The sequence below is a fragment of the Pempheris klunzingeri genome, chromosome 7 (genome assembly GCF_042242105.1).
Source record: "Pempheris klunzingeri isolate RE-2024b chromosome 7, fPemKlu1.hap1, whole genome shotgun sequence".
Classification (NCBI taxonomy): domain Eukaryota; kingdom Metazoa; phylum Chordata; class Actinopteri; order Acropomatiformes; family Pempheridae; genus Pempheris; species Pempheris klunzingeri.
In genome coordinates, this window is record NC_092018.1 from 10814889 (window position 1) to 10834474 (window position 19586).

At 39.8% G+C, this 19586-nt stretch overlaps 1 protein-coding gene across 1 annotated transcript; it reads left to right on the top strand.

Moving 5' to 3' along the window:
* Window positions 1-273: 273 nt before the first annotated feature.
* LOC139203837 (tricarboxylate transport protein B, mitochondrial) lies at window positions 274-19168 on the top strand. Its single transcript, XM_070833729.1, has 9 exons — window positions 274-554; window positions 11609-11716; window positions 12622-12721; window positions 16337-16475; window positions 16966-17050; window positions 17212-17316; window positions 17425-17540; window positions 18101-18174; window positions 18560-19168. Exons 1-9 carry the CDS (start codon window positions 443-445, stop codon window positions 18672-18674), a joined length of 954 nt encoding a protein of 317 aa, XP_070689830.1. The 5' UTR covers window positions 274-442; the 3' UTR covers window positions 18675-19168.
* The last annotated feature ends 418 nt before the right edge of the window (window positions 19169-19586 follow it).

The window sequence follows — 19586 nt, forward strand, 5'->3', positions numbered from 1 at the left end:
CCCTATAAACACCCAGTCTGACCTGTCAGACCTCACGCTGCGTGGTTATTCAGCAAGTTAACGCGCTTAACGCGGAAATTGCTCCACGCGGCAGCGGCGCACGGACACAAACACGTTGCTGGCCCCTCCTTGCTTCCGGTTTGATTTTCCCTCTTACGCACTACTGTCGTGATACAGCGTTGCCATGGTTACAAATAACAGCCTCTCCACATAGAAGACCCCAACTTCCTCGACAGTCCCGGTATCCGCCCACTGTCAACAGAGAGTCTCCGGACGCGTCAGACATCACCTCCATCCAGGGAGGCGCAGCGCACCGCAGCCTTCCATGTGTTGCGCGCTCCGGTCTACTTGGACAACAACTGCAAGCTGCCCACTTGAGGATAAACATCAATAGACTTGAAGCTTTTTTCGTGTAGATTTTACTGTGTGTTTTCCGGTAGTTATGCAGGATAAAGGCACATTTATCAGCCCCTTTCCCAGACCGCGGTGTCTGGCGGCAGCGGCGCCGGCGGGGAAAGCGAAATTAACTCACCCTGGGAAGGCGATTCTGGCAGGTAAGTTCATCACAATTTGTGAGGCGGAAAAGTAAAGAGGTGGACAAAATACGACCGGTTATTCGAGTTGCAATGAAAGCCACGATAAAATAAAACATCTCAGCAGTGGTAGAAAGTAACCAAGATGTACTGAAGTAGAATTTTAGGTACTTGTACTTTATGTGAGTATTTTATACTTCTACTCCACTACATTTATCTGACAGCTGCAGTTACTTTCAAAATTTTAATTATTAATACAAAATCTAAATACATTTGATTTAAGCTCCCTAGAAGTATATAAGATACTTAAAATGATCTCCACCTTTACCAGCTATGATGTAAGAACTGTGATAGGGTTCTTAAATGGGCCATTCTGCCTAATGAGTACTTTAACTTGTACTGCTTTTGTACTTTTACTCAATTAAAATTTTGATTGAATAAAGTACATTGACTCAGGTTTGAGGTACATGTACTGCACTTACTGTATTTCCATTTTAATCTACTTTTTAATTCCACTCCACCACATTTCAGAGTGAAATATTGTACTTTCTTATCCACTAGATTTATATGACAACTTTATTTACTTTTCAGACGGAGATTTGTCACAATGGACATTGTAACAAGCTTGTAAAATATGACAGATAGCTAAAGATTAAACCAATGATTTCCAGCCTTTTTGGCTTTTGATGTCTTATAAAAAGCAGTGTGTATTCTGGATCACATTTCAGATGACAGCGAGCTGTTAACAGGTCCACCAAACAGTGTTTTTTCCCCACTAACCTTCAGAGGGACCAAATCGGTGCTTTAACTTTAATACTTTAAATACATTTTCCTGCCAGTACTTATATACTTTATTTTAACTTAAGTAGGATTTTCATGCAGGACTTTCACTTGTAGCTTAGTATTTTTACACTGTACTATTTGTATTTTTAACTTAAGTAAGATATCTGAGCACTTCTTCTGCCACAGCATTTCAGACAAACTGTGTAAGCTTGTTTCCGGTGCACAGCGGAGCAAAGGAAGTGTAATACCTACTGTAAATGTAGGCTGGTATAAAGACAAAACGGGAAACCATTGAAACTGTATTTAGTCAAGGAAATAGAATTAAGGAAGTAACTCAAAAACTAAAATAGCTGTATCAGTGAGAGACTACTTCAAACAGGATTACCACATCATACAAGAGTGATTCTTTTTTTTCATCATGTTTTGAGTAATTTTTGTTTTATTCTGAGGATCCCAAACAAGCCGTTTCTCCCTTTAATGACATGTTTCACTTTATGCTTCGGTGGCTGAAAGCTTGAAGTCAGTGGAGCTGCACAAAGAAAACATTTGAGAGCTGGAATACCTAAATGAATTTGACTTGTAAAAAGAGGCATTTTAACAGAGTTACTACATTTTCCACCAACTTCTGCCATTTTCCCCCTAAACACCCTGACCCCGTGACCTTTGAAGTTGTCGTGAAAGAGAAGAGGTCTTGAGAGCTCAGTGCCAAAGAAGACGGCAGCAATTTTCTTCCTCTGTCCTGACAAGCCGTACTGTCCTGTCATGGTCAGTCTTTCTGCTGCACTGATGTGATTGTATCCCTCTAATCTAAAGATCACCTCTAGTGTGCTTTACATAATGCTGTTAGAGTGGACTGATGCCCGCAGCGCTGTAGGGGACAGACGCTCCTGAGGCTGCACACTGGTGCCATTCACGTCGTGTCTCAGGTATGAATGTGTGGTCTTCAGCATAAAAATGACTGAAAGGCTGCAACACAAGGAACATCTTAAATATTGAACTGGTTGATCATATCATGTAATATTCAGTAGGTGAATTTTACCCAGATGTCACAGAGATTGTTTGAATTTCAAATTTTTCTGATCACTCTGTATCATAAACTGGGTAAAACCACGTCGATCACATGATGTGATCGAAAAGTGGTAAAACAGCCACTAAATGGACCTGGAACAACGTTGTTCTGGCAGTTTGTGATCGATCTCTTTCTGGCTTTCTGGTACTGTGACTGACTGTGAATGTTTATGTCATCTCCAGCCTCGATTTGACAGCAGTAACTAACAATTGTTTTAACTGTTGATCAATCTATTGATTAGATTTGGATTAATGGGGTAAAAATATTTATATACCTGCTATAAGAAACCAGAATACCAAACCAGAATATTTACTTAGATTGATCAGCAGCCAAAAACCCCCACAAACTGATATTTTATATCAGTGGATTAAGAAATCTTTACACTGAAGCTGTAACCAGCAATGGTCGTGTATAGTTTTCTTGATAAATGAGTAAAATGGTTAATCAATTATCAACATTTTAATAAATCAAGTTAATGACTTATCAGTTCAGCACTACTTCACTTACGCTTGTTTGAGCTTTGTGAGCTGAAACAAGCCGCTTTAGTCCTCCTGTCCTGGTGCCAGTCCCCCGTCGACCCCCTCGTGTGTTGATGATCAGGGTGCAGCAGCTCCAGCTGATGAAGAGCCTCTCAGGGATGCTCCTGAATTAAGGCTGCATGCTGGTCTTTGCCTGCACTCTGATGATTTCAGCCTTGTTGTCTGGCAACAGTTGCGCGCTGAATATTTTATTGTTTTGGATGAATTCCTTTTGATTGAAGATTAAAAAGAAACAGTTTTAGAGCTCCAACCTAATGATTATTTTACTTATTGTGTCATTATTTTTTGACTACTCAGTGAATCATTTTGGCTATAAAGTGTCAGAAAATAGTTGAAATTCCCATTAAAAGCTCCTAAAGCCTGAGGTGATCTCTCAGAATGACTTGTTTTACCTGGCCAGCAGTTAAATACCCCCAAATTCCTGAAAAATGACAAACGATTATTTAATCATCAATTAACCATTTCAGCTCTAAACTCATCTGTGTGTACAGTGTTTACATATTACAAAGCTGGTTTAAGGTTTGACTTGAGAAGCATCATATACCACTCAATAATGACAAAACAATACCACCTGGCAGGAGTAACATGCAACATTACTCAAACAAAAATTCTTCAAAAATGCATATGACATTTGGCTTAGAGTATCTGGCTGTAATAACATTACAATTTTACATCTACAGTGGGTACGGAAAGTATTCAGACCCCTTCACTTTTTCCACATTTTGTTATGTTACAGCCTTATTCCAAAATGGATTCAATTATTTTTTTTCCTCATCAATCTACACACAATACCCCATAATGACAAAGTGAAAAAAGTTTTTTAGAAATGTTTGCAAATGTATTAAAAATAAAAAACTGAAATATCATATGTACATAAGTATTCACACCCTTTGCTATGACACTCAAAACTGAGCTCAGGTGCATCCTGTTTCCACTGATCGTCCTTTCTACAACTTGACTGGAGTCCACCTGTGGTAAATTCAATTGATTGGACTTGATTTGGAAAGGCACACACCTGTCTATATAAGGTCCCACAGCTGACAGTGCATGTCAGAGCAGAAACCAAGCCATGAAGTCAAAGGAATTGTCTGTAGACCTCCGAGACAGGATTATATCAAGGCACAGATCTGGGGAAGGGTACAGAAAAATTTCTGCAGCATTGAAGGTCCCAAAGAGCACAACAAAATGTGGAAAAAGTGAAGGGGTCTGAATACTTTCCGTACCCACTGTATGTGTAGTACAGTGCTTTGGGAAGTGCTTTTCCCAGTTATTCATTTTCATTTTAGCCTATGTCTACATATGAGAGATAGTTTTCCTGTTTAAATTCAATATAAAGATCACAGTCCGACATACTCTGAAGCTTGTTATCGACTCCTGTATGAACTTATACCCTACTTTAATTGACAAAATAATCAATCAAAAAGATGCAAGTAGGATAATAACATTTAGCTGTAGAGTTGAGAAAGAGAAAAAAATCTCCTCTACTGACTCATGTCGTCCTGTCAGCCACTGAGAAATGGAAATGTGGCCGTGCCGAGACCGTGCCCCTCCCCCACCAGTCCTGTGCAGCCTGATTGACTGGATATGGCCCCGTGTTGCTCCCTCTCCCTCTCACTGTGTCATTTAGTGTGTCTCAAGCCTGTCTGTCCAGTTTTGTAACAGCAGCATGATTTCATTCTCTCTGTCTCAACTCCCTTTGCACCCTCTGACTCCTCCCGGACTCCCTGTCAAGAAACCACTGGTTTACTGCTGCCTTTCAGAGGATCTGGAAATGAAAGTGTGTGTCAGTCTGTGTAGTTTGATGAAAGAGCATGTTTGGAGCATCGCTGGGATGAGTCAGCGATAGATAAACTGTCTCTGACCTGAGATATCATCCACCAAAAAACAATACAAATACAATACAAATTCCTCTCCCAGTGTGACATGTTAATCCTACTTTAGATTTATGTGTTATGGTTCGCAGTGTCACTATTACAGAGAGAGCCAGCCACTTGTACATGCCTAAAGGCTCGAAGTAGACAAAGCAAGAAGTAGAAGGTCAAAGCTTAATGGATTAGAGAGCCCACATAGACAGTGGTTGGGGAGGAGGGGTGCACATTTCACATTGCTAAAGCTTTTAGAGCTTCGTGGGCTCATTGGTTAGTTCAAGTCTTTCCTCAGCAGCCACTGGTGATGACTGAAGTTGAGACACGGAAGGATGGAGAGTTTTATCTGCATGAGGCCTGAGGGAGACAGTGGTCTAAATGGGTCTCTTCCTGATTTGCTGGCTGTTGCGTATTCATACACTGTTGTGGCTTTCGTTTATAACCCTTCTGAGCAGAGTCTGAGAAGCAGAGGGATGGACAAGGAGAGACAGAAAGTTCCTTTTTTATCTTGATTCTATGGTAGATTGGATATTCCACTGTGGCAGGCCTGTTTTTGTGCCACTTTTCCTGCTTCCTTTTCCGTCTTTTCCTCCACTCTTTCTTTCTCTCTCCCGCCTCAGGGCAGCCAGTTAGGTTTTCTGAGTGGCTGTCTCCTCTCAGGCTCAGAGGGCTCGTCAAAGTGTGCATTTACTCCCTATTTCCTCTTGACACAGGTGACGCACGCTGTCGCCTCCCCTCCGTTGTATTGCTGCTCGCAGACCCCGAGTACCAGTAGGCGAGATAATAAATCATAGTGCGCTCCTCAGTACACCCCCCAACCACCCCCACTGTAACAGCTTGTCAGCTAGATGTGGGTATAGAGCAGCTACGGACAGCAATGTAGAAATTAGTGCAGTAATTCATTACAGCATCACTGGTGGTTTTGCATATTTCATTCATTCTCATTAATTACAAACGACATGTGCCCACCATTTTCATAAACATACCTGGATTTTGTAGGTATATTTCTTGCGTTTCGGTTTGCCACTAGATTTCATTTATTCCATTAATGTGTTAGCCTGCAGAGATTTGAAAATTGATCAGACAGAACATGCTGTTGCTATAAATGTTTCTCAGTTATGTAATTACAGCAGTGTAATTCATTTTCAAGTAATTAGCTTGTTGGGTTCAAAAACATTCTGACATTCGACTTGAGAAATGGTTTTCCAACAACAATCTGTAAAGTCTGTTTTCTTACAAGGAGAAGTGGGGCTGTATAGTCCTGGGGGAAATATCTGGCTCTCTACGTTCACCAGCCAACTCACCGCTAACTTTTGTCTGTCCTGGGAAGGAAAGATAGCATTTTTACTACAAACAGCTGCCTTCTGCACATGGATACCACAGTGAGGAGAGCAGTGAGACTGAACCAAAACAGTGAGCTGAAAGGTGATGAAACACTCCATAGAGCTGAGAGGAAGTAGAGTCAGGTGATAACTCTCTGTGGCTTTGCCACTATGGCCGACCCCTTCACATTCTTTGTTTGGGTAGCTTGAAGTTTTGATGGCATAGTTTTTGAATACACGTCAGTGCTAAATAGCAATTAATGCTTGAGTCCTAAATGTAGGTGCCTCCCTGAGTGCTCCAAACAAAGGAGAGTTTCCAAATACTCATAATTACATGAAGTTGTAATAATATAATATAATAATAGAATACAATGAGATAATCAGAAAGCAGAATGAATATATACTCATACCAGCTCATTTCAAATCTATGTAATCAATCATCAAGTGGTGTAAGTAATGTAAATTTAAAACATGGAAACCAACTGGTTTTATCCTTCAACTTTAAAGAGCCTGGCAGCCTTGTCAACATCTGTACACACTGTCAAAACAACGTGTGCATAGTTGTCCCGTTCATGTAAATCAGTGTGCAATCCGCATGCTGCAGGGGTCTAAGCAGTTAAAACAGTTCCCATGTAAAATTAATCAACATCCCTCCTGTAATTAAGCACCAGTGTAGCATTAGGGAGCATCATTCAGGACAGAGGAAGCCTAAAAGGGCAGACGTCAGATGAATAATTCTTTTCATGTTTTGTGCGAGGCAAACAGAAATATTATGGCTCTATTAATAGGACACCTCATGTTTGAAGATAAGTCCTCTGGCTATGTTCTCTGTTTGGACTGGAGATGTGGACATAATAACATCTTTCCCTCAGACTCCAGAGAATTAACAGTTAGAAATGACTATCTAAATAAGGGACTTGTGGATGAATAATAGATAGATTCTGCTGCAAAACTGCTTTTTAATTTGCTGGCACATGACAACACACACATACACATAGATACACATTGTTAGCTGTTCTGGGTGAGTTTTATAGGCTGAATTGAATTGAAAAATTGAATCACAGAAAAATTATCTTAATGTTCACTGCAACAGTGCCTTAAAAGATCCACAGCTACTCCACAGTGCAGCAGACACAAAGATGTTTACTTTGCAGGAAATGGAGCTTCAAATATGTTTGGAAACTGCCACATTTAGAGACTGTGCTATATTGTCGGTTCTACGTTAGAAAAAAGAAGTTTCTTAGGGGACCAGATGTGCTGGGTGCTCATTAGAGCCACCGAAACAGGCAGGATTTCAGAGACTGTTCCTCCCTGTCAGCTGGCTGTCTGCCTGCTCACCTGGCCTGTAGCGGCTGTACATTTGTGTTTGTCTTGCATTCGTGAATATGTGTATGAATTCTGCACATACAACCAATGTGCTCAAAAGTATGTGGAGCTGAAATATCTGATATCTGATTCATGGATAAATCAACAACTATTTTGGGAATATTTCGATTTTTTTAAAGTCATTTTTATACTACCTATTTTTAACTTCTCATTTGTGAGAATTTGCTACTTTTCTTTGTCTTATTTGATATAGTATATTGAATATCTATGAATTTGGGACTGTAGGAAATAGTTTTTTGCCACACTAAAGGAATGACAAAGATGTTGTTCAGGACTGAAATATCTCACCAACTGACAGATGGATTATACATTTTTGATATTCTTATACAGATTTTGGTGATTCCCAGAGGATGGTTCTGCTCACTTTGGAAAGGTGGTAAAATATCCTTGTTGCCCAGAGGATAGATCCTAAACTTTGGTGATCCCCTGACTTCTCAGGTCCTGTTTGAACATAATAATGACCCCATCCACAAAGCCAGGTCCATAAAGCAATACTAACACTCTTGTGGCTGAATGGGAACATGTTCAATACTCCTTTGAGTCTAGAGTCTAGATCGCTACAGCACCATATTAATGCCTATGTTATGCTCAACAGTCTCATGTACGTGTAACACCTGAGGTCTAATTTGTTGTTTGGTGTATTCACTTTTCATACTTTTGGCCTGGCAGTGTATAAATCGTTTGGCAGCAACGCGAGCAGGGGCCAAGCTGTGAAGTCTGAAGGCTGTTGATTCAATTATAAATTTACCTTGTCTGTACACAGTGTTACCTTTAAACAGTACGCCAACTTGTGTAGTCTATGTCTGATTTATTAAGCTGCTGCTCATCTTGTGGAAAATTCAAATCTTTAGGAGTCTGTACAAACAGATTTCTATCAGGCACTACCTGTTTTGCACCGCCTCTGGGTTTTTAATATCACTCCAATGCCATTTCCATTTCTTTTCGTGTAATATTAATTGTCAAATATCCATGTGGATGCATCGATTTTATGACACAGTGTGGAGAAGAGTAGTGGGGGGACGAGGAGACGGGAAGGAAGGTGCTGCTGTGAGAAAAATTAACAACAGGAGAGGAAAGCGAGCCTGTGAAGATAAAGATTAATGGCCATTTCGCTCCTGTAACCCATGTTTGGCAGCTGCATAGGAGTCATTTAGGGTGTCATCTGTAAGTGTGTGTGTTTTGGATGGAGGCTGCAGGAAGACAAACAAGCTGCTTCTCCTCCACAGGCGCTGCGTGTGATGAGAATCGATCACGTGAGCTGTGCATGTGTTGCTGTGTCGCTGCTTCTGAGTGAAGCATACCTGGTTGATTTTCATGTGCAGCTCTGTCTTGGCTGAAAACATATGAATGAGGTTTATTGTTTCTTCTTCCCCAAGACACACTGACCCACTGATCCCAGATCAGGACGACTGGTATGGGCCATTGTAAAGCTCATGTGATTTCTGTTATGCCTCAGCTGGCTAACCTTTACTAACCACTCCACCAGGATTAGAAGAATTACAGCTCACTGGCTGGTGATTAAAGTTTGTGAGTGTGTGAGATCACATGAATGCCATGATTCAACTCAAAGGTGCTCACAATTTTTATGAATTGTGCTGATTAGGTGAATCATTATCGTTATGTCAATTAGCACAGCATTATCTGAATGTAGATGTGCTGATATTAGCTGAAATACTCAAATCTAAAGGTACAAAATCTAAATAATGTTCATCATGAATAAAATGCATGGCTGTATAATGTTTACGTAGACCAAAATAAAATACTATGATTTTACTAAAATACAAATTCTCAGGTATTTCAATTGCCATTGCATGCTGTGGCCCATTTGGCCCAGAAAAATCACAAAATTTCAGTATTTTAATTTTGTCGCCATGCAATCATCTGGAAAGACGATAAATGAGTATCTTGTGCAACCTTAAGTAAAAGCCGTTTTCCCATATTGATTTCTTTTATTAAATCAGCCCCCATCACAGAAGAGGAGATGTAGATAAAGAGCAGCAGATGAGTCAGAGGCTTTTAGGGTATTTAGTTTGCATTGCAGTTCCATCTGCACATAATCTTAAAATGTTTGTTCTGGGCTAAATATATGTCTTTATCTTAAGTGGAGGCTCTGCTTCAAGGTGCCACACTGATAGGGGTTGTGCTAGCAGTAGTGACATGTGAGAAGTGCCAAAATGTAGAGCTAAATGACACATATGCATGTTTGTAAGAGAAACGTGCTTCGCTGCATATGGACCTGAGCTAGAATACTGAGATAAATAAAATACACCAATACTAACAGATAGTTAGTCTCATGTAACTTCAAGCCTTATTTTCATAAAACATAAAGGAAAATTCTGCCAGTGCTCTCACTACAGCTTTCATTATATCAAGAACTTTCCAGAAATTAGACTTTATGTCGAAATAAGAAACAATGTAAGTTAGGTCTTGTGTACTTAATAAAATGTCGGTTTTCAAAAAATCCTGAAACTAGTTGATTTGAATTAGAACAATAATGTTTTTCTTGTGTTTTAGGAAAATAAGATCTTACAGCTGGCTAAATCATAGTATAAATCACAGGAGATAGTTAAAGCCTCACAAATCCAACACTGATAAGAATGGGATCAAAGCAGCACATAGACCACCCCAATTTTCAACTGGATTATTTAATTTTTATACATACAAAGCATCACGCCATGTAGATCTTTTAAGGCGGACACTATTTCCATTCTTGGAAGTCTTTTTTTATAAGAGCTGATCACAAATTCCCAGAATCAGATAAAATCACTGACTGTTGAAACCACTTCACTTTAAGCCAAATTTGGGGCTTTTCATGCAAAAGAAAGGCATTTCAGTTTTTCCCTTCCCATTCGTCAGTTTGTTGCCGTCTTGTGGTAAAAGACTTTGGGTTTCCTGACTCGGCACAAATACACATGTACAGTGAAATGTTCCTCATAATTAACCAGAGGAGTTATTTTAGATGAGTAGTTCCCTTTGTTTGTCGTGGGTCATGTTTGTATGTTTCTGTGTAATCACATGATGTGTGTGTCTCCCTTGCACAGTGTACAGTGTCTGTGTGTGTGTGTGTGTCCGTGTCATTGAGTTAATGGAGGGTCTTGGCCTGCGTAATGGAGCCCGTCCCTGTGGGCTGAGCGGATAATTTAATTAATGTCAATCCTCTCCCCTTCCTTCCTCCCTCCCTCCCTCCCTCGTGACTCATCTGTGTTGTGCATGAGCTTCGCTTTTGGACACTTGTCCTCATCCACTCAACTCATCGACTGTAGCGAGTTTCAGGCTGGACCCTCTAGCACTCACTCACACGTTGATTCATTGATGTTTTTTCTTCCCATGAATTTCCTTCTCTGCAATCACACACTAAACATACAGAATATTTGAGAGGTAGCTTTTTTTTTCTCTCACACAACCTTCTCTTGTGTTCAGTCCTCAAACAGCACAGTCTCTGTGTAGTTGGACCGTAGGAGAAACAGTTGATTTATCCTCGCCTGCCTCGTTACTCTTCCTCCCTTGGCAGCAGTGCTTTTAATGTTTATAGAGGGAGAGCCATTTGTGGAGTCACTGTAATGATCTGTGATGTAATGGCACCTTCTTGCAATTCATAAGGGCACTGAATCAGGCGTGGCCAGGCTGCAGCTAGGCAGCCATGGTATGTTGTAAGGCAACTAAGCTGCCTGACCAAAAAGAGATAGATAGATAGATAGATTTACATTGGTTTTTGTGCTCTTTATATGCTTTATGTTCTATAAATTAACCCTGTAACGCCAAGTGTATCATATTTGATCATCATCATCAGTGTGATATTTTTTTTCCTGAAAAACCTGATGTATACAATCAGACACATGCAGTGTACGGATAATCCACCAGGGATCAGTAATTCATGCACCAGAGGGCCTATAATGGAGACATCCTATATATATATATATATATATGTATATACACACACACACACACACACACACACATATGTATTAATATATATATATATATATATATATATGCAAAAATGTGCAAATTTAATTTTGTTTTTTTTAATTTGTAAAAAAATTGTGGCATTATTTCATAGTTCAGACTTTACAGGGTTAATTAACAGATGCTTTGACTTTTTGTTTTTCAGGTGGACTTGCAGGTGGCATAGAGATCTGCATCACATTCCCCACAGAGTACGTCAAGACCCAGTTACAACTGGATGAGAAGGCCAATCCACCAAAATACAGAGGGATAGGTGAGATCTATCTATCTATCTATCTATCTATCTATCTATCTATCTATCTATCTATCTATCTATCTATCTATCTATCTATCTATCTATCTATCTATCTATCTATCTATCTATCTATCTATCTATCTATCTATCTATCTATCTATCTATCCATCCATCCATCTATTTATCTATCTAGCTATCTATCTATTTTCTGTTCTTCATCGTACCTCTTTGCCTCTCTCAGGAGCTCATTATCTAATTACCCATCATCCCCAGGTACATTAGGGAGTCTGGCAGGCTGTCACTGTGCTTGTTAATATGACTTAGAACACACCGATGCACACATGAACACTCACCACTCATGCATACCAGTGTATACACACACACACACACACACAACCAGGATGTGTTAATTTTGGCTAGAGCTTTGAGGATCGGATGGCTATGCTAATGAGCGCCCAAGACAGCTGTTGCTTTTTCAGCTCGGCTGTGCGTTTTGCTTGATAGCAGAACACTGATTACTGGACTGACGTCTCCAAGAAGCAAGTTCAAAGAAAAACACAGAGCTTTGGGAAAATCAGCCTGTGGTTCAATTTGTTCCTTTAGCCTTTCATGTTGTTGATGAAGCAAAAGTGAAGGACAGATGTTTCTGGTGTAACCTTTGGTAATACTGACTGACTCGGGGCAAATAAATAAAAAAAAACACTGTTCCACTATACTTATTATACCATTGGAAAGGCTGGATTAGACTGTAGATATTTCTACAGAAGAAATAATCCACTGTGTATTTTCTTTTGTGATAAATTGAATGTAGAAATTTGAGTGCTGTGCAGTGAAACTGCAAAATACTAAATTGAATGTAGTAATAAAAAACATCAAGTGTTCGTTTTGGACAGTGTAAATTATGTGTGTGTGTTTTCCTCCAGGTGACTGTGTGAAACAGACGGTACAGAGTCACGGTGTTAAAGGGCTGTACAGAGGACTCAGCTCACTGCTCTATGGATCCATCCCCAAATCTGCAGTCAGGTCAGTAAATTAGCTGAAAGGATTCTGAAATATTGAAGTGGATGTACAAGACTAATGCATTTATTTAAGCACAGGTAAAAATGTATGACCTAAAATTAAAACAATTAAAATTAGAATATTAAAAATTATTTTAAAAATGATTTCCACATAGTTCTTGATTCACACTAAATTTCTCCAATGAATAAAATTTGAAAATGACTAAAGTGACTGAATAAAGTGTACAAACAAACCTGTCTGGTCCAGTCGGTGAGTCCTCAGCATTTGTCAGTGATGAATGAAGTGGACATAAAGTCTTATACGGTCTATATATTGTGGTAAAATTGTATTATGACGACAACTGTCTTAAAATAATCTTTTTTATTGCTTTAAATCCTCTCTCACTTTACATTGTCTAATAATTAGGTTTGTATTCTAAGCCATATAAAAGGCAGACAGCATATGTGTGCATTGTAGGCTGAAATAAAATGAACACTTTTAGCTAAGCTCTTGTGATCTTTTACCTGGAACCACTAACTCACACTTTCCAATTATTCTAGCCCATTACCCACAATGCAAGGCATAAATGCCACACTAGCCTTCAGAATAATTACGTTATTCTTTCACAGCCATGACATTTATTCCCAGACAAGTGTGCACATTGTAGTGCATGTGTGCACACACTTGAACACACGCGCACACACACGCACAATTGTGTTGCACAAAGCTAAATCAGAAGCTTTTATTGCCACAGCTTTTTTTCGCCCTCTGTTTCATTCTGTTATTCCTTCTCTTTCTCTCTCTTTTCCTTTGTATAAATGTGTGTGTGTGTGTGCATGTGTGTGCGTACGTGTGTGTGTTATACTGGAGGGGAGAGCCTGTCTGTAAGATGGAGAGACAGGCCCAGCCAGGCGGAGCAAAGATGCCACTCAAACTCAGGCAGGGTCTCAATAGGGGTACAGAGAGGGAGACTTGTGTTGGTACAGTCAGTCAGTGTGTGTATGTTTATGTACAGTTTAGTGTGTGTGTGTGTGTGTGTGTGTGTGTGTGTGTGTGTGTGTGTGCGCCCATATGAGTGTGTCAGTCAGCCTTCAGTAGCCTTTCCAGAGGGAGTTTTGTTGCTTCTCTAAGGAGAGTTTTCTATATTATTATAATACTTAGCATGGAGGAGTACAGAGGTTTAAGCCATGTCCTCTTTCTGCTTTTGTCATCAGATTATAAAATGCAAATAACTTGCCACATTTTATACAGTGTATACATTTTGATTACATTTTTTTGCCCAGTGGATCCTCTTTTTAGCTTCTGACCCCTTAAAAGGAAGTTTTATGCACTTGCAACCCATCAGTGCAGTTTACAGGTATCTTTTATCTGTTGTTTATCTGGTTATCAGCTGCTCAGATCAGGGTTCAGTCCCAGCTTTGAAAAATATTCATGCTTTTGTGGAGCAGAAATATATATTTGTTCTTTGTTTTCCTATCTTGGTAATCATCTGTTGAGCCTTCAGATTTATCTTGTGGTCATTTGGGAGTGTGCTGATCCTGGGAACACCTGTCTTAGATAACACAGCAAAACATGAAAAGATGAAATAAACGGAGAGACGGAGAGGTTGAAGGCTGTTGAGATGGTAACAGTTAGATTTGATTTATGGAGAATACCTTGGCGCTTTTCCATTGACTTCCTCTGAGTCGTTTGTTCGATCCATTCTTTTTTCACTTCCTCCATCTTTCTTACCCCCACCCCCCCCATTTTTAATCCCTCCTCTGCCTGCCCAAGCCTCTCCCTCCTCCATCCCATTAACTGATTGCCTGTGCAGCTTCTTGCACCATTCAGTTGGCTGGAGGGTCGTCAGGGAGGTATAAGAGGGACAGACGAGAGCCTTTGACCTCCCCTTAACCCTTAATCCATATCTACATCCCTCTCTCTTTTCTGCCAAGCCTCCTTTCCTTCTGTCTTTCCCAATTCATTTTCTCCTCCCTTCACCTCCTCTTCTCATCAGCACGACTGACCTTGTAGAAAAACCCACTAATGAAGATTGGGCCGCACTCTGCTGTCCAGAATGACTCATATCCGACTGTGAATGTCAGCCAAAACACGATGTGTCATCTTTTAACTGTCAAGTGTAGTCCACTTGTTAAATGGGTAGGGGAGAACTTGGGGAGTAAATTGGCGCAGGAGCAGGCCTGGCAGTGGCGTTTTTCTCTCCAGCAGCTTTTAATAAATAGCATTCGTTTCACAAGGTTAGTTATTAAGTACCATCACTGTGCTGTCTAAGCAAGCTTTAAGGAAGTACACTTTCTCAGTTTTTACTCTCTCCAAAGCTTAAAGCCTGTTTGTAGTCAGCAAGTGGTGTGCATAAACAAACGAAGAGACAGTGGATTTATTTTTATGTGTTGTTTGTCCCTGCTTGACAGTGTGAGTCAGTTAATTGCGTGGAACCTGTCTTTCAAAACAAGCTAAATCTGTGCGAAAAGTGAGACAGAGAAATAGATGTGGAAGGTTAATGAGCAGAGGAAAATCTTGCGATAGAAAAGCAGACAGGGGAAAAAAACTAAAATCACATGAGCCGGGTAAGATTTATGATTTTAAGTTATGTTGGGCCTGTGACGACAGCGGTAAACGGTTCGAGCAGAGGGAGAAAAGACAGAGAGGAAAACAAAGCATTCATCAAAACCAAGTGTCTGTCCTCCCCCGCCCCTTTGCTAAATGTACCGGCCAGTGTCCTGCCTTTACCACAATTCAATTCCATCTATAAATAACCTTTCTTGTAAAGGACTTGCAGGCACAACATTTTCTGATTGCACAGATACACAGACTGCCCCTCTCTCTCTCTCTTTCTCTGGGCTGGCTTCCTTGGCAGCTGTTGCTGGTCACTCATTGGTTACTGAGAAGCTACAGTGTATTGGTGCATCTTTAATGAGGACGCTGGCAGGACAATAAAGTAAAAGCCCTAAGCACATTCTGCACTTTCAGCAGATTGTCTCCACTAAAAATCTGCATCGGAAAGAAGTTTCTTAGCTTGAGGTGCATCCGTGGTTCTGTTTTTATTTGTACTCAGTGAGTCTTAGAGTTTAAACATCCTTCTCTGATCACTGATTTCTGCTGATGAGGGCAGCATCGTTATCTTTCTGCCTGTGGCCCCTTTTCTTATGCTATAGTTACAGTGGTGATGTCTTAATACAATCTCATCAGCTTTGATTGCAGTATTGTCATCGGTTTATTTTTTTATTTAATGCATTGACTTTATCTTTTTACTTGAGCTTTTTTAGTAAACAAGCAAATGATCTTAGGTGATGTGAGCTGAATCAATTTGCAGAATGGTTTATTATTTTGGCATCAGAACAGTGAAATAGAGCTCCAAGACACAAGAGCAAAGGCACAGCCTCGAAAGAAACAAACTTCCAGTTTGCCTTGTTAAAAGTTAATATTCCTTCACTAAGTTGTGTGTTTTTATAGTTTCCTGGATTTTAAACAAAAGTAGGCAGTTGAATGTACACTACTTGCCTTAACATGTCACATAAACCTATTGCAGAGATAAACTTTGATTACAAAGGACATCCAAAAATCTACAATAATGTCTTTCTTATTATTCATTTGTCCTCCCTCTGTCCTGCTCCCATAATTCCCTGTTCTGTTACTCAGGTTTGGGGTGTTTGAGTTCCTCAGCAACCGTGCAAAGGATGAGTCTGGTCGACTGGACAGCACCAAAGGCCTGCTGTGTGGGCTTGGAGCCGGGGTGATGGAGGCTGTTTTGGTGGTCTGCCCCATGGAAACTGTTAAGGTATGTTACTAACTGATCTCTGGTCAGATTTCTGATTTGATTAGCTTGTAGCAGCCAGCCCGAATATACATGAGACATCTGTCTTGAGTATGGGTCTTTGTGAATTTGAAGTTTTGGTATACTAAGCATATTTTCTTGTTTGATCACCAAAATAAGTGTATTGCTTATTTTCTAAGTAAACAGCATATCTGTTACATTTGTTATTTTCTAAAACAAATGTCACACAGGACATTCATAACCACCTAAATAAAGTAAACTAGCAGCAGAAACAATAAGCTATGACGCCATGAAGCCATGACGCACATTTCTCAGATTATTATATGCTCAGTAAAATATTGAATGTTATGTCCCTACAGATTCACTGAACTCAGTTTCTTTTGAAAGTCTCTTTGAAAGAGAGCCAGACAAAACATTTGTGCAGCTTTCACCACCTGTCTCTCAGTAAAGCAACATTTTTCTGTTTTGGATGTTCCTTTTTTTATCTCCCAAGGTTAAATTCATTCATGACCAGACTTCAGCCAACCCCAAATACAAGGGCTTCTTCCACGGAGTCAGCGAGATCATCAAGGCACAAGGTAAAGACCAGCTTCAATGGGTGTAATTCTCCTGACATCTACTGGTCAGACAGGGTAATGCAGCTGATAACATAGTGTTAGTTTGAAACGTTGCATCCAGATGTTGTTTGCTAAATGTAAGAAACGCATAATTAATTTAGCCATGTTTCATGCCTCATCAGGATTAAGAGGGACATACCAGGGTCTCACTGCCACAGTCCTTAAACAAGGCTCCAACCAAGCCATTCGATTCTATGTGATGACCTCTCTCAAGAACTGGTACAAAGGTCAGTGTGCTTAAGTGAGCTGGGACACACCTATTGTCTGTGGTCTAAAGAGTTGGCAAACAGCTGTCAGATGTTCAGTGACCTTGTATTAAAGTAATGTTTCTCTAGGTGATAACCCCAATAAAGCTGTGAATCCCTTGGTAACTGGGGCCTTTGGAGCCATAGCTGGAGCAGCCAGTGTGTTTGGAAACACCCCACTGGATGTCATCAAGACGAGGATGCAGGTACGTAATATGGCAGCAGAGTTACCGTAGTTTGGTATTTATTTTTAACAGTTTTTATTTTTAATTTTTGTGTTCAATTCAGCTTTATTTCGCTTAGTTTGGACAGTGGGTTTGCTCATTTCAGTTTAGTTTTTATTGTTTAATTTTTAGTTTTTACTAGTTTCAATCGTAGTTGTAGTTTTTAAAAAAATTATAATATGGGGGTATTTGTCAGGGGCAGATTTGAGAAGTTTAGAACTGTCATTAAAATTCAAACACAACACTGATGCACCAACCTCTCCTCATGCTTCATGCGAATTAAATTAACAATGACTAATATATCTTATAATATATCATACATCTTATTGTATTTCTGTATTTCTATTAGTTATGTAAGTACACACTATCATTTCATTTAGTTTTTGTTTTTCCTAAAGTCTAACTTTTAGTTAACTATGATAACCTTTTACAAATTAAAGGTTTTTGTGTTTCTTGCTGGTGTTTTAATTCAAACTCGTCCACTTGTTGCCACCTGCTGACACTGATTAGAAATAACAAAGGCTTCTCTTTTCTTTTCAAAGGGTCTGGAAGCACATAAATATAAAAGCACATTGGACTGTGCTCTGAAGATCCTGAAATATGAAGGCTTGACAGCGTGAGTACGCCTCCACTTTGTTTTAGATAAGCTTTGGTTTATATTGTTAGCCTCACAGCAGACTTTTATCCCCTTTTATCACAGCAAGCCTCAACTGCTTTGTCAACTTACAAGTTATGTTGTTGACAGTGGATGGGAAACGCTACTTCAACTTTTATGTGTATGTTTTACACACCAATCCAAGGGATGACATGTTAAAGTCAGAACAATTATTTTCAACATGGTCCCAAGATGTTTGAGATGGACACAAAACGTTTAACATAAAATTAAACAATGACATTGTATGTTTCTGTAGTGATACTGGGTATATAGCCATGAACTAACGTGCCTTTTCCTAAACACTGATATCTTATATTCACCCCTCTCTCTTTGTGTCCACCTGTAGTTTCTATAAAGGCACAGTTCCTCGGCTGGGCCGTGTGTGTCTGGACGTGGCCATAGTTTTCATCATCTATGAGGAGGTGGTGAAAGTTCTGAATTCGGTCTGGAAGACTGACTGAGCTGCTGGACGCGCACAAGGGCGGCTGCTTCCTGTTTCCCAAGCATCAGACACGAATCAGAGTTTTGCAGACCTGTGCCGCTGAGGGGGTGAGACAGAGAGCTGAACTTAGATCAGTGTCACATGCTAACCAGGAAGTTAAAGCACCCGGAGTCGGGGGGCTGTAGAGATGAAAGCCTGAAAAGAGGCTCAGTGTCGCCCACATCTGGACAGCTGGAGCGTGTGCGGAGCTTTGCTGCTCGGCACCTGACAAGACCAAGGGTCACTCACAAAGTGGGATTATAAAGTCAGCCAAATAATTGTGAAAAAAAGATCCTAGAATCATTTCTTTTTTCATGTTATTTGGTTCACTTTCTTTGTAAACCTGCTTTGTAAAGCACCGTCTTTCAGTGAATAACATTATTTCTTGTCATTTACAGCTGTTTTACTGATGTTTACTGCAAGTATGCAGGTGTCATGCGGGATTTTCTTGAGTTAGCGTTGCTCTCTGTCTCTTCCTTTGCCTAATATGGTTTTAAATCCAGCTGGTTGCAGTTTAAAGTTAACATGAACTGCAGTAACTTCCATGACTAAGCCTTTAATAGAATGATTTTACACTTATAATATGCCAATTATTTTTATACAGTGCAGATTCAAATTTAGTTCATTACCAGCATTCTAGTTTTATTGTAAATTATGATATATTTTATTCCTGTGCCAAATGCCAAACCTGTTATACCATGCCAGTGTGTTCAGAGTAAGAACATGCAAAAGCAGACTAATGATCTAATGAAGAGAAAAGCAAATATTATGACTCTATTGTGACTTCTTTGTAAATGTATTTATTGAAAGCTGAATATTGAATGTTGTTATCTAGATGGTTGAGAGACTATTTACTGTTAACTTGTGCCACTTGTGTCAAGTTTTTTCTGTG

Excerpts from the sequence above, each read along its gene's own strand:
- LOC139203837 (XM_070833729.1), top strand. The coding sequence starts at position 443 with ATGCAGGATAAAGGCACATTTATCAGCCCCTTTCCCAGACCGCGGTGT. Across the intron at positions 16,476-16,965 it reads GCCCCATGGAAACTGTTAAG|GTTAAATTCATTCATGACCA; the intron begins GTATGTTACTAA and ends TTATCTCCCAAG. Across the intron at positions 17,317-17,424 it reads TCTCAAGAACTGGTACAAAG|GTGATAACCCCAATAAAGCT; the intron begins GTCAGTGTGCTT and ends ATGTTTCTCTAG.